This window comes from Cetorhinus maximus, chromosome 1, assembly GCF_964194155.1.
Source record: "Cetorhinus maximus chromosome 1, sCetMax3.hap1.1, whole genome shotgun sequence".
Lineage (NCBI taxonomy): Eukaryota > Metazoa > Chordata > Chondrichthyes > Lamniformes > Cetorhinidae > Cetorhinus > Cetorhinus maximus.
The window spans coordinates 92,482,830-92,497,684 of NC_135879.1; the positions used below are offsets into that span (position 1 = coordinate 92,482,830).

Genomic DNA, 14,855 nt, shown 5'->3' on the forward strand with positions numbered 1-14,855 from the left:
CAACCGGGCGAGTGCACAGCAGGGGGTGCTTCTTCAGTGAAATTGACAGCTTGGGAAGCCTTTCATCAATGAAGCAGATAGGCACTACTGTGGCCGTCAACATGACTCCAGGATGGTGTGTTGCATCCCTGGTGCCAGGTTCCAGGATGTCACTGAACGGCTTCAGGGCATCCTGAAAGGGGAGGATGATAAGGCAGAGGTTATAGTACATGTTGGAACCAATGACATAGGAAGAAAGAGGGATGAGGTCTTGCATCAAGAAGGCAGTAGATTAAAAAGCAGGATCTTTCGGGTTGTAATCTCTGGATTACTCCCAGTGCTACGTGCTAGTGAGCACAGAAATGGGAGAATAGCGCAGATGAATACGTGGCTTAAGAGCTGGTGCAGGAGGGAGGGTTTTAGATTCCTGGATCACTGGGATCATTTCTGGGGAAGGTGAGACTGTACAAGCGGGACGGTCTACATCTGAACCAGAGTGGGACTAACATCCTTGCGGGCAGGTTTGCTAGTGCTGTTGGGAGGAGTTTAAACTAATTCAGCAGGGGGAGGGGACACAGAATGTTAGTAGAATAGGGACACGTCATAATAGAGTAAAGCCATCAAGTCAGAGGGAGTACAGCTGCATTAAGTTTCAAGGGAGTAAGGCAAGGCTGGATGGCCTCTACTTTAATGCCAGGGGTATTACAGGTAAAACAGTTGAGTTAAGGGTGAGGATTGACATGTGGAATTGTGATATAGTAGCCATCACAGAGATGAAATTGAGGGAGGGGCAGGATTGGCAGCTCAACATTCTGGGCTATAGAATCTTCAGGCGAGACAGGGGAGGGGGTAAAAGAGGAGGAGGCATTGCATTATTAGTTAAGGAGTCAGTTACTGCAGTAAGAAGAGATGATATCTTGGAGGGGGCATCGAATGAAGCTTTGTGGGGAGAGTTTAGGAATAAAAAAGGTGCAGCCACATTGTTAGGTGTTTACTATAGACCCCCAGATAGTCAGCAGGAAATTGAGGAGCAAATAGGTGCGCAATTCGCAGAGGTGTGTAAAAACAATAACAATAAGGTAATTATATTAGGTGATTTCAACTTTCCCAACATTAATTGGGATAAGCATATTGTTAAGGGCTTGGATGGAGCAGATTCTTTGAAATGTGTACAGGAGAACTTTTTAAGTCAATATGTAGAGGGTCCAAAAAGGGATGGTGCAGTGCTGGACTTAATTCTGGGGAATGAAGCCGGACAGGTGGCTGAGGTGGTGGTGGGAGAGCATTTTAGCGATAGCGACCACAACATGGTACAATTTAAGCTTGTTATGGACAAAGAAATAGATAAGTTGCAAAAAAATGTTTTGGATTGGGGGAGAGCAGATTTTAGTAAAATAAGGCAGGATCTGGCCAAGGTAGACTGGGAACAGCTACTTGTGGGGAAATCTACAGAGGAGCAGTGGGAGGCATTCAAAAAGGAAATGGAGAGGGTACAGGCTCAACATGTTCCCTCTAGGGTGATAGGAAGGAGTAACAAGCCCAAAGAACCATGGATGGCCAGAGATATTCAGGATACGATGAGAAGGTAATGAGAGGCTTTTAGCAGGTACAAAGGGAGAAAATCAGCGGAGGCAATAGTGGAGTACAGAAAGTGCAGGGTGGAGCTTAAGAAAGCAATTAGGAGAGCAAAGAGGGGATATGAGAAAGCTCTGGCTGGTAAAAGTAAGGAAAATCCCAAGATATTCTATAAGTATATCAATGTGAAGAGGATAACCAGGGAAAGAGTAGGGCCCATTAGGGACCAAGGGGGCAATCTATGGGTGGAGCCAGAGGACATGGATAGAGTGTTGAACAAGTACTTCACACCCATCTTCACCCAAGGGAATGAGGATGAAGGTATGGAACTCTGGGAGAGGGACTGCGAGGTTCTTGAGCAAATTGATATAGGGAGTGACAAGGTATCGGAGGTGTTGGCAGGCTTAAAAGTGGACAAATCTCCAGGTCCGGATGAATTGTGTCCCAGACTGCTGAGGGAGGCAAGGGAGGAGATCACAGGGGCTCTGACCCAAATTTTTAATTCTTCTCTGGCCACGGGGGGAGGTGCCAGAGGGCTGGAGAACAGCTAATGTGGTTCCGCTATTTAAGAAGGGTTGTAGAGATAAGTCAGGGAACTACAGACCAGTGAGTCTCACATCAATGGTAGGGAAACTATTGGAGAAAATTCTGAAGGAGAGAATCTATCTCCACTTGGAGAGGCAAGGTTTGATCAGGGATAGTCAACATGGCTTTGTCAGAGGGAGGTCATGCCTAACAAATTTGTTTGAATTTTTTGAGGAGGTGACCAGGTGTGTAGATGAGGGTAGTGCAGTCGATGTAGTTTATATGGATTTCAGCAAAGCCTTTGACAAGGTCCCACATGGGAGACTTATAAAGAAGGCAAATGCACATGGGATACAGGGTAATTTGATAAGGTGGATTCAAAATTGGCTTAGTTTTAGGAGACAGAGGGTCATAACAGAAGGCTGTTTTAGTGCCTGGAAGCCAGTGTCCAGTGGCATACCACAGGGATCTGTGCTGGGTCCCCTATTATTCGTCATTTATATAAATGACATAGATGACTATGTGGGGGGTAGGATTAGTAAGTTTGCGGGTGACACAAAGGTTGGTCGGGTGATTAACAGTGAGGTTGAGTGTCTTGGGCTACAGGAAGATAGAGATGGGATGATTAAATGGGCAGATAAGTGGCAGATGGAATTTAACCCTCCTGAACAGTGTGAGGGGATACACTTTGGAAGGAGTAATTTGACAAGGACGTATTCAATTAAAGCATGACACTAGGAAGCTCTGAGGAACAAAGGGACCTTGGCGTGTGTGTGCATAGATCTCTGAAGGCAGATGGGTATGTTAGTAGGGTGGTGAAAAAGGCATATGGGATACTTGCCTTTTTCAATCGAGGCATAGATTACAAAAGTAGGGAGGTCATGCTGGAGTTGTATAGAACCTTGATGAGGCCACAGCTGGAGTACTGTGTGCAGTTCTGGTCACTACATTATAGGAAGGATGTGATTGCACTGGAGGGGGTGCAGAGGATACTACGGGCCAATTGCTGGTAAATGGGATTAGGTAGGTAGGTCAGGTGTTTCTCACGTGTCAGTGCAGACTTGATGGGCTGAAGGGCCTCTTCTGCACTGTGTGATTCTGTGATTCTTTGTGAAATTGAAGAGGTCCATTCATGGTCAGGTGAGAGGATGCTGCTCACAGCAATCCTTCTCAGAGATGCTTTCAATGCGTGACAGATGATTGCCAACTTTTTTGAAGTTATGTCTCCTGTTTTGCACTTCACTCACCTTCAGCTGCATTTCCCTGCTGCCAGCCTTCGCCATGGCTTGGGAGCAGCTTTTGAAGATGCACCTTGCACTTTTAATGAGAATCAAGAGGAGCAGCAACACAATCAATAACAGCAGCAACAACAGCAGGAATATCATCGGCTCTAGCACCAGCTGCTTTCTACTCAGCCACAGGCAACTCCATAGGGCAGAGGAGATGGACACAAAGTTCTCGCTCAAATGTGAGACTCCCACAATACAGGGTCTACAGGCAGCTTTCTTGACATGTGTGAGCACCAGTGTGTCAGGAGATTCAGGTTTTCACAGCAGGTTATTTCTGACATCTGTAGCTTCCTGGAACAAGATCTTCTTGCTAGTGTGTCAGGTGGGCATGCATTGCCAGGGACCATCAAGGTGCATGCAAAGAGAGAAAGCAGAGAGTTATGAGTGTGAGAAATGGTTTGTGTGGATCAGAGGGAAGGACAAAATTTGAGGAGGCATGGGTGCGAGATGACAAAAGAATGATGGGGATGTGAGGTGCCTGCAGGGGGAGGAATGAGTGGAGCTGAAAGGTGTATAGTCTTGAGGAGTGCTGTGCAGGAGAATGCTGGAAAAGTCAGAGTGTTATACCACTCACCTTTTCGCCTTTCTGAGGTCCCAGATTCTGTTGGTGCACTGTCTCCAGGTTAGAGGGACTACACTCCTCCAGCTGACTTCCCCGACCATTTTTATCCATACATGCTTGGTTGGAGAGGCTGGCCTCTTCCATCCCTCCTTGGGAAGGATTATCTCACTGCAGTCCCTCAGAGCTCACAGCAGAGCCTCCAGGTAAGAATGAGGGACCCAGGGAGCAGCCTTTCCAGGTCTCCTCTCTATTCCTCTGTTTGTTGCAGCCTCAGAAATCCATTTGCTTTCGAGCCATTCTCACCCCTGCTGGGGCTCCTGTAATAAAAAAATGCTTCCTTTGGCAGATCCAGTGCCTGTGCCCACTCCTTCACTATTTGGGTTCCTGACTCATTAGTGGTGCTGCAGTTTGACCAGGGACAAGAATTGAAAATACCACCAAACACATCATTTTTCATTAATAGCATTTTAATAGCACCTTTAACATAGTTGTTGTTGTCATTCAAATGATCATTCAAATGCTGAATAAATGCCTTTCTTAATTCTGATGTAATAGTTTGGAAATCAGACATTTCCAATGTTGAGTACAGCATTATTTCAACTCAATTTCCATTTACAATCAGCAGTTTATTAAAAAAAATACAAAATAACAGTCTGTTTAATAAAATCCAAGTTAATCAATTTTGACAACAGTACATTGGGATTTTAAAGCCATAAATGATGCAAGCTTCTGCTCTGCATATGTTGTAAGTAACAGCTTTAAATCATGAGCTGGTAGCTATCATTATGTTGACAGACTGCATGGGGACTTCCTTTATCTCTGGCTGTGGCCTGATATTGGAAATTCATTTACACCAGAGAACTCCAAGTAACACATGGGATGCATTCTTTGAAATCTTCTGCTTTATCACTTGAAACCAGACAACGGCAAATTTATATTATTGCACCTGAATAAATACTGCACCACATTTCACCCATCTCAGTCAGTACATATGTTGTGCAAGGCATCCTTCTGTACTTTTCCCTGACAAAATAACAATGTCTAGGCACTCATGCCATCTGACCGGATATCAAGCAATGCATGTTTTTGATTCCAACCCTGAGAACCCAGCTGCCGACCACCAGTAGTTCTGTATACAGCAATCAGCAGGAGGAAAGGGGTAGCCAGTACCCATACTCCTACTCACGATTACAACTTCCAGCATAGTTTCAAGTCTGGAACTTGCCAAATTCTCCAAATATTTTAATCACATTGTAATGCATAATAGCAGGTGTACAGTTTGGTTGCCAGCCTTTGGGGTCTGGAATTAGGGAAATAAACTGTTTGCCAAAAGGGAAATGTATGTTATTGATACTTCGGGAAAGAAACTGATCATAGCATACATCTGAAAACACAAGCAGTTTTAAAAGAAGAGATTTGATTTTTATATATATTTTCCTTGTTGGACTTCCTTTTTAGGCATCCTGAAAGCCTGTTTTCTTCAGTGCTGCTTAAGGAAATCGTTTGGACAGATTTTCATTTATTTCCCATTATTGCAATATGTTTTCCCTCTTCTTCCTATTTTCTTTCCACTAACCTGTTTGAATTAGATTGACCGGACAATTCTTTTCCTCTGTCAGTATGTAGACGCTGTTGACATGCTTGTGTAGTACATTTATCACTCGGTAAATCTGTAGCCATTCCAAGATTTGGAATTTCAAAAGAAAATTACATCATACTGTATAAAAATACAGTGTAGATAGTTAACAGGTGCTTTGTAAAATTTGTGCAATCTAACAACATGAACAAGTTTGTAATAATTAATTGGTAGGATTGGTTGCTTAGGGAATGATGGACTAGAAAGTATATATGTTACTAGATTTTTCATGACAGTAATAGAGCATTTATATCCAACTGGCTGACTGCCCAGTGTACAGAGGTGAAGATTGACCAACCTGGAATCCAGTTGCAGAAGGTGATTTTAGCAAGATTTTGGGAGAGAGAAAGACAGGCTTGGGGGGATGGTGTGATGTGGGGATGGTGCTCAAAGTAGAGGCCCACACTTTCCTTATGGAGTCTGCAGCAGCACTCCTGCTCTTTCTGGCCTCTTCTGCCCCCGACAAAGAAAAATTTTAATTTACCTTTTAGGGACTCCACTTCCTGCTGTCAAATTTTACAGAGAGATTCAGCTTTATCAGGCACTCAACTTAATCAACGGTTACAATGACTTTGAGATCTTAAATATACTAGGGTACATTATCTTAATGGTATATGTTACTGAATTAGTAATCTAGAGGCCTGGACTAATAATTCAGAGAACATGAGTTCAATTCTCACCATTGCAATTTCAGAATTTGAATCATGTTTAAAAAGTCTGCAAATAAAAAGCTGAAACCTATAAAAGTGACCTTGGAGCTGTCAGATTGCTGTGAAACCCTAAATGGTTCATTTATGTCCATCGGGGAAGGAAACCTACAACCATTATCCAGCCTGGCCTATATGTGACTCCAGTCTCAAACAAACTTGACTCTTAAACTGAACCCTGAAGTAGCTTAACACAATCTTCTCAGGGCAAATACAAAGCAACATAGGAACAGGAATAAGTCATTTAGCCCCTTGAGCATGTTCTGCCTTTCAGTGATATCATGATTGATCTGTAACCTAACTCTGTATGGATTTTTGCCCCATATCTTTTAATATCTTTGGTTAACAGAAACCCATCGATCTCAGACTTAAAATTCAATACTGACCTGGGATCAATTGCCATTTGTGGAAGAGAGTTCCAAACTTCTGCCACACTTTGCATGTAAAAGTGTTTCCTAACTTTGCTCCTGAAAGGCCTGGTTCTAATTTTTATTTGGGATGTTTTATTACAGTAAAGTTATGTTATGTTGTTGCGGTTGTTACGTAAATTCATGGGGCAGAATTTTGCTGTCGGCGAGCAGGGGGCAGGGCCTGCTCGCCGATGCGTAAAATGACGAGGGATGATGTCGGGCGTAACCCACGACCTCACTCCAACCCATTTAAATTTTCAGGAAGGCGGGGGTGCAGCAAAATCAGCTGTGGGCCTGCCGACCTGTCAATGGCCAATTGAGGCCATTGACAGGATCATTTAACCAGTTAAAGGACCTGCCCATCCAACCTGAAGGTTGGCGGGCAGGCCAGGAGCCCCGGCGGCAATTAGAGAAAACATGAAACCTCATCCAGCGGCGGGAAGAGGTTTCATGCAGGATTTTAAAAATGTTAATAAAGTTATTCTGTAAATTATGAACATGTCCCAACTCATGTGACATTGTCACATGAGGGGGACATGTAAGGGATTTTTTTTCTTCTATTTTTAATATTTTTCAAAGTCCAGGCAATCTCCCTGAGGCTAAGTGCAGCCTCAGGGAGATGTGCGCTCTTTCATGCGCATGCGCGAAAAAGCGCACTCTCGATTTCTGAGATTCCCCCTGTCTGCACAGGGAGTGCATAGCGCTTCCCGCCAGACGTCACGTAAAATGGCGGTACGGCCCTCTTCGCTGTCGGGGATCGGCTCTGCGCCCGCTGGAGATTGGGCCGGACTCGCCCAATAGACAGAAAATTCTGCCCATGGAGTGTAAAGGGCATATTTTGGATCATACCCCCCCCTCCCCCACCCCCCACCCTGAAACAACCCTGCTATAATGTTGTTTCTCTCTTGCATTTCTTATTTCTCTCTCTTGGTTTAATTACATACGAATTAGGAGCAGGAGTAGGTCACTCGGCCTCTTGAGCCTGCTCCACCATTCAATCATGGCTGATCTGATTGTAACCTCCCGCCTACCCTTCATAGCCTTTCACCCCCTTGTTTATCAAGAATCTATCTACGTCTGCCTTAAAGATATTCAAAGACTCTGCTTCCACCGCCTATTGAGGTAGGGAGTTCCAAAGATTCACTACCCTCTGAGAGAGAAAAATTCTCATCTCTGTCTTTAATGGGTGACCCCTTATTTTTAAACAGTGACCCCTAGTTCTCGATTCCCCCACATGAGGAAACATTTTGTCCACATTCACCCTTTCAATAACCCTCAGGATCTTAAAGGTTTCAATCAAGTCATCTCTTACTCTTCTAAACTCAAGTGGATACAAGCCTAGACTTTCCTCATAAAACAACCCATCAATTCCAGGTATTTGCCTATTAAAACTTCTCTGAACTGCTTCTAATGCACTTACAACCTTCCTTACATAAGGAGACTCATACAGTATACAGTGCTCCAGATGTGGTCTCACCGGTGTCCTGTACAACTGAAGCATAACCTTCCTACTTTTATGTTCAATTCCCTGTGCAATAAACAATTGCATTATATTAGCTTTCCTAATTACTTACTGTACCTGCAAACTAGCCTTTTGTGATCCATTCACTGGGCATCCAGATCCCTCTGAATCTCAGAGCTCTGCAATTTCTGACCATTTAGATAATATGATTTTTTTCACTCTTCCTGCCAAAAATGGAAAATTTCACCTTTGCCCACATTATACTCCATTTGAATGATCTTTGCCCACTCACTTAACCTATCTATGTCGCTTTGTAGCCTCCTTATGTCCTCTTTACAGCTTACTTTCCTACCTATCTTTGTGTCATCAGCAAATTTAGCAACCGTACCTTTGGTCCCTTCATCCAAGTCAGTTATATAAATTGTAAAAAGTGACACACCACTCGTTACATCCTGCCAACTAGAAAAAGACCCATTTATGCCGACTCTCTGTTTCCTGTTAGCTAGCCAATCATCTAGCCATGCCAATATGTCACCCCCTTACACCATGAGCTTTTATTTTTCACAATAACCTTTGATGTGACACCTTATCAAATGCCTTCCGGATATCTAAGTACAGTACATCCACCGGTTCCCCTTTATCCACAGCACATATGACTCTTTCAAAGAATTCCAATAAATTGGTTAAACATGATTTCCCTTCCACAAAACTATATTGACACTGCCTTCAATTTTTCTAAGTGCCCTGCCATTACATCTTTAATAATAGCTTCTAACATTTTCCCTATGACAGATGTTAAGCTAACTGGCTTTTGCATCTTTTGGTTTTCTTTTTATCTGCCTTGCCTAATGCACAATCTCTGAATATTACTCAACTCTCTTCCTTTTCATCTGCTTCAGAATTATTGTTTATAAGCTTTTTCCACCTGAGCTTGCCTTCCATTGTGCTCCCCCTTCCCCATTTACTATTTTAAAGTCCTTGCAAAAGCTCTATGTGTCTTGTTCACTAGGATACTGGTGCCCAGCCCAGTTCAAGTGGAGCCTGTTCCAAGGGAACAGTTCCTTCCTGTCGTGGCCGGTGCCCCATGAAATTAAATCATGGCTTCCCACACCGCTCTGCCTAATCTGCTTATCCCAGGCAGGTTCACCTGCCTAATCTGTTTATCCCTATATGCCAATTTGTACATGGCTCAGGTAATAATTCAGAGATTATAACCCTTGAGGCCTTTTTCTTTAATTTAGCACTAAACTCCTGGTACTCTCTGAACAGGTGCTCTTGCCTACTTTTTCCTACATTGTGTTCCATTTAGCGATCAATAAAGACTGAATCTTCTCACTCCCTCTCTAATATCTTTTCAATGCCAACATCCCAAGAATGGAGTAATAAGTTTTTAAAAACCTTGATTTGTTTATGTTAATGATGCTTCCACTTCATCAGATGGGTGCCTCAGCTAGCTAAAAAGAGAGCACAGTTAGTAATTGTGGATAGGATAGAGTGGGCACAAGGCAGTAAGTTTTCAAAGTGAAACTGTCTCATTTCCACAGGGCTAGGTGGGTTAAAATTGTCACCAGGGCCAGCATTTCTCACTCGTCGGGCAGGCGCATGCCCGACCCGGACGCACATAAAATGACAGGTGATGATGCCAGGCGAGCGTCCCGACATCATTGCACACTTGTGCAATATTTCGGTTGGCAGGCATGTGCAGGAGTCAGCAGCGTGCCCATTGACAATTAACAGGCCTAATAAGGCCATTAAAGTACCAGTTGAATTAATTTTTTTGCTGCCTGTCCAACCTTACGGGATGAGGTTTCCAACAGCTATTAAAAATTAAATAAAAATGGTAACATTTCATTAACAACATGTCCCTGCTCATGTCACATGAGGGGACATTTTTTTTAACATTTTAAAATTCTTAATTTTTAATTTTTGAAATCTTTATCTCCCTGAGGCAGTTCTGTGCCTCAGGGAGCTTCTCCTTTGCTCATCTGCAAAGCTCCCCACTTGCCCTCCCCACCCGCCTCCACCCCCTCACATACAGGCAGCTCTGAGCGCTGCAGCATGCGTTTCACATTGGGCAGGCCTTGCTTGGCCTGCCAATGTGAAATCATGGTCAGGCCCCGATCACAGGCAGTGCTCGGCTTCCTGACCCCTCCCGCTCGACCTGCCGAGCCCGTCCGATGACGGCAAAATTCTGGCCCAGCAGTTTGTTAATGGAAAAGGAGTATTAGACTTCCATCTTAGTAGAACTTGGTAGAACTCTAAGTGTAAGAGATTTTGTGAGGATATAAGGAGAGAACAGACAGCTACAAAGTGACTTTAATTGGTGAGTCAGCCTTCATTTATTGAAAGTATTGGGAAATCAGTTGTAACTTTCTTTCTCTGGATGCTGGCTGACTTGTCACAAGTTCTCCCCTTCACGTGTAACTTCTTTGTTTCTTTTTATTTTTTCGTGGGATGTGAGCATTGCTGGCAAGACCAGTTTTTTTGTTGCTCATCCCTAATTGCCCTTGAGAAGGTGATAGTGAGCCGCCATCTTGAACAGCTACAGTCCAATCAGTGTAGGCACATCTATAGTGCTGTTAGGAAGTGAGTTCCAGGATTTTGACTCAGCGAAAGCGAAGGCGTCATGGTTCAGAGTCTAAATGTGTTAGACAGAGATGTGTCCTCTCATCATATTTATTCAACATCCTAGCAGAAATGGTCATGAGAGAGACACTTGATAGCTATAATGGTGGGATACTGATTGGCGAGCAGCGAGTTTTGAATCTTCGATGTGCTGATGGCATTGATCTGTTCACTAATTCACTGGAGGAGCTACAGGAGTTGGTGATCGTCTTGATCAATTTAACTGGAAATTAAATCTCCTGATCAATGTTGACAAGACAAAGATGATGGGGTTGGGTGGAAAGAGCTGCAAGATTCTGATTAAAGGACTTCAGCTTGAATAGGTCTTGGGTCACCCACAGAAGATGCAGAGTCTACTGAAGAAATTTGGGCTAGACTTAACAAGGCATTGTGAACTCACTTACAAGAATATGAAGTGGCCACAGCATCTCAATTACAACAAAAAATAATCTTCTGAAAGCCCTTGTGTGGCCAGTGACAATGTATGGCTATGAAAGCTGGGCCATCAAGAAGAGTGACCAGGCTCAAAAATGAGCTTTTGAAACAAAAGGACTCAGACAAATATTAGGTGTGTCATGGACCGCCAAGCAGACAAACGAGTGGGCCCTTGAGAAAGCTGGTGTTAAGAGGAACTTGTTTGAGGCAGTGATATCAAGGAATCTCACATTTTGGGTGTGTGATGCAAACAGGAGGGGAATATTGGAAAAACAGGTAATACAAGGTAAAGCACCTGGAAAATATGTACATGGAAGACCCAAGATGGCATGGATGGATAATAACAGAATGTGGACTGGCCTCTCTATGGGACAGCCAATGAGGGAAGCAGAGAATTTAAATCAGGAAGAAAAAGCTTGTTCATAGTGCAGCCAACCCTCAGAATGAGGACGGATGAAATACAAGATATCAGTGAAGGAACGGCGATGTGGTTCCAAGTCAGGATGGTGTGTGGCTTGAAGGGGAACTTGCATATGGTGGTGTTCCCAAGTTTCTACTGCCCTTGTCCTTCTAGGTGGTAGAGGTCGTGTGTTTGGAATGTGATGTCGAAGGAGCCTTGGTGAATTCCTGCAGTGCATCTTGTAGATGGTACACACTGCCGCTACTACGAGTCGGTAGTGGAGGGTGTGAATATTTGTGGATGTGGTGCCAATCAAGCGGGCTGCTTTGTCCTGGATGGTGTCAAGCTTCTTGTGTATTGTGTGAACTGCACTCATTCAGGAAAGTAGGGAGTATTCCATCACACTCCTGACTTGTGCCTTGTAAATGGTAGACAGGCTTTGGGGAGTCAGGAGGTGAGTTATTCGTCGCTCGATTCCTAGCCTCTGACCTGCTCTTGTAGCCACAGTATTTATATGGCTAGTCCAGTTCAGTTTCTGGTCAATGGTGACCCCCAGGATGTTGATAGTGGGGGATTTAGTGATGGTAATGCCATTGAACATCAAGGGGTGATGGTTGGATTATCTCTTGTTGGGGATGGTAATTGCCTGACACTTATATGGCGTGAATGTTACTTGCCACTTGTCAGCCCAAGCCTGGATATTGTCCAGGTCTTGCTGCATTTGGACATGGACTGCTTTAGTATCTGCAGAGTTGCGAATGGTGCTGAACATTGTGCAATCATCAGCGAACATCCCCACTTCTGACCTTATGATGGAAGGAAGGTCATTAATGAAGCAGCTGAAGATGGTTGGACCTAAGACACTACCCTGAGGAACTCCTACGGTGATGTCCTGGAGCTGAGATGACTGACCTCCAACAACCACAACCATCTTCCTTTGTGCTAGGTATGACTTCAACCTGGAGTTTTGCTGCAATGCATTCTATAGATGGTACACACTGCTGTCGATAAGGAGAAAAGAGAATTTTTAAGGTCTCATCTCAATGAGACACCTATCAAGCACACTGCTTTGTCCTGGATTGTGTCAAGGTTCTTGAATGTTTTTGGAGTCATACTCATCCAGGCAAGCGGACAGTATTCCATCACACTCCTAACTTGTGCATTGTAGATGGTGGACAGGCTTTGAAGAACTAAGAGGTGAGTTACTCGTTGCAGAATTCCTAACCTGCAATCTTCTCTTGTGGTCACAGTATTTAAATGACTGGTCTAGTTAAATTTCTGGACAATAGTAACTCCCAGGATGTTGATGGTGGGGGGTTCAGCGATGGTAATGCCATTGGATGTCATGGGGAGATGGTTAGATTCTCTCTAGTTGGAGATGGTCATTGCTTGGCATTTTGTGTGGTGTGAATGTTACTTGCCACATATCGACTCTAGCCTGAATGCTGCCCAGGTCTTGCTGCATATGGACACGCAATGTTTCATTATCTGAGAAGTCGCAAATGCTGCTAAACATTGAGCAATCATCAGCGGACATCCCCACTTCTGAATTTATGTTGGAGGGAAGGTATTTGATAAAGCAGCTGAAGATGTTTGGGCTTAGAACACTAACCTAAGGAACTCCTGCAGTGAGGGTTTGGGGCTTGAGACGATTGGCCTCCAAAAACCACAATCATATTCCAATGCTCAGTATGACTCCAACCAGCGAAGTTTTCCCCCTGAATCCCATTGACTCCAGGTTTGCGAGGGCCCCTTGATGCCACACTCGGTCAAATGCTGGCTGATGTCAAGGACAGTCACACTCACCTCACCTCTTGAGTTCAACTCTTTCTTCCATGTTTCGACCAAGGCTGTAATAAGGTCAGGAGCCAAGTGGCCCTTGCGGAACCTAAACTGAGCAACAGTGAGCAGGTTATTGCTGAGTAAGAGCTGCTTGATAGCACTGTCGATGACACCTTTTATCACTGTGCTGATAATCGAGAGTAGACTTTTGGGGCGGTAATTGGCCAGATTGGATTTGTCCTCCTTTTTGTGTACAGAACATACCTGGGCAATTTTCCACATTGTTGGATGGATGCCAGTGATGGATGACTGTACCGCAACAGCTTGGCTAGGGGCATGGCTGGTTCTGGAGCACATGTCTTCAGTAGTACTGCCAGGATGTTGTCAGGGCCCATCGTCTTTGCTATATCCTGTGTCTTCAGCCATTTTTTGATATAACCTGGAGTGAATCAAATTGGCTGAAGACTGGAATCTCTGATGCTGGGGATCTCAGGGGGAGGCTGAGATGGATCATCCACTCAGCACTTCCGGCTGAGGTTGGTTGCAAATGCTTCAGCCTTGCCTTTTACACTGATGCGTTGTGCTCCCCTACCATTGTGGAGATATTGGTGGACCCTCCTCCTCTCGTTAATTGTTTAATTCTCCTCCGCCATTCACAACTGAATGTGACAGCAGTGCAGAGCTTTGATCTGATCCATTGGTGGCGAGATTGCTAAGCCCTGACTGTCAGAAGCATGCTGTTTCCACTGTTTGGCATGCAAGTATTCCTGTGTCATAGCTTCACCAGGATGGCACCTCATTTTTAGCTATGCCTCATGCTGCTCCTGGTATGCTTTCACTCCTCATTGAATTATGTTTGATCCCCTATCTTGATGGTAATGGTAGAGTGATAGATATGCTGGACCATGAGCTTACAGAGTTTACAAATTGTGGTTGAATACAATTCTGACAACACATTAGGCAGTTACAGTACCAAGAAAGGTATTGTGAAATATACGTATGTTTTTTATATTAGGTGACAATTCAAACACCAGTTAAAAACACATTTTCTTTGGCCTATTGCTACCACATGAGCCAATATCCAAAAAGCTGTTCTGGATTCAGTTTGTAGTTGGAAATGTGGGCCCACACTCATGCATTTATTCACCATCATTAGCTCAACTTATTTTCTGCCTCCTTTTATAAACCAAATATAGGTCAAGTGTCTAAATGAATAAACATTATTTAGTATGGACTTCCTAATTCTGGAAAGTAATTTATCCTGCACGTACTTGGATCACTATTCTGTATTTAACTGTGATTTGGATTTTGGACATTATTGTTTAATTCTGGCAAATTGCTTCACTGTATAACTATAAGCTGCAGTGCAGACTGTGTGGAGCAAGATTCTTCAAAGGATTAAAACTTCCGGAGAGACCCTGCCCCTGTGATTTTCACTGTTGGTCACTGGTCAGTTCCAAAATATGGA

General features: G+C 43.9%; 1 protein-coding gene across 2 annotated transcripts in view; it reads left to right on the forward strand.

Annotated features, from left to right (window-relative positions):
• Positions 1-14,855, forward strand: part of cfap299 (cilia and flagella associated protein 299) — a 969,734-nt gene that overhangs the window by 574,028 nt on the left and 380,851 nt on the right. Inside the window, exon 4 of one of the 2 annotated variants that reach the window (XM_078543845.1) lies at positions 4,657-4,672. The exons of the other annotated variant lie outside the window; for it this stretch is intronic. Coding sequence (XP_078399971.1) covers positions 4,657-4,672 — 16 coding nt within the window. The remainder of the gene's footprint in view (positions 1-4,656; positions 4,673-14,855) is intronic. 2 annotated transcript variants of the gene reach the window in all.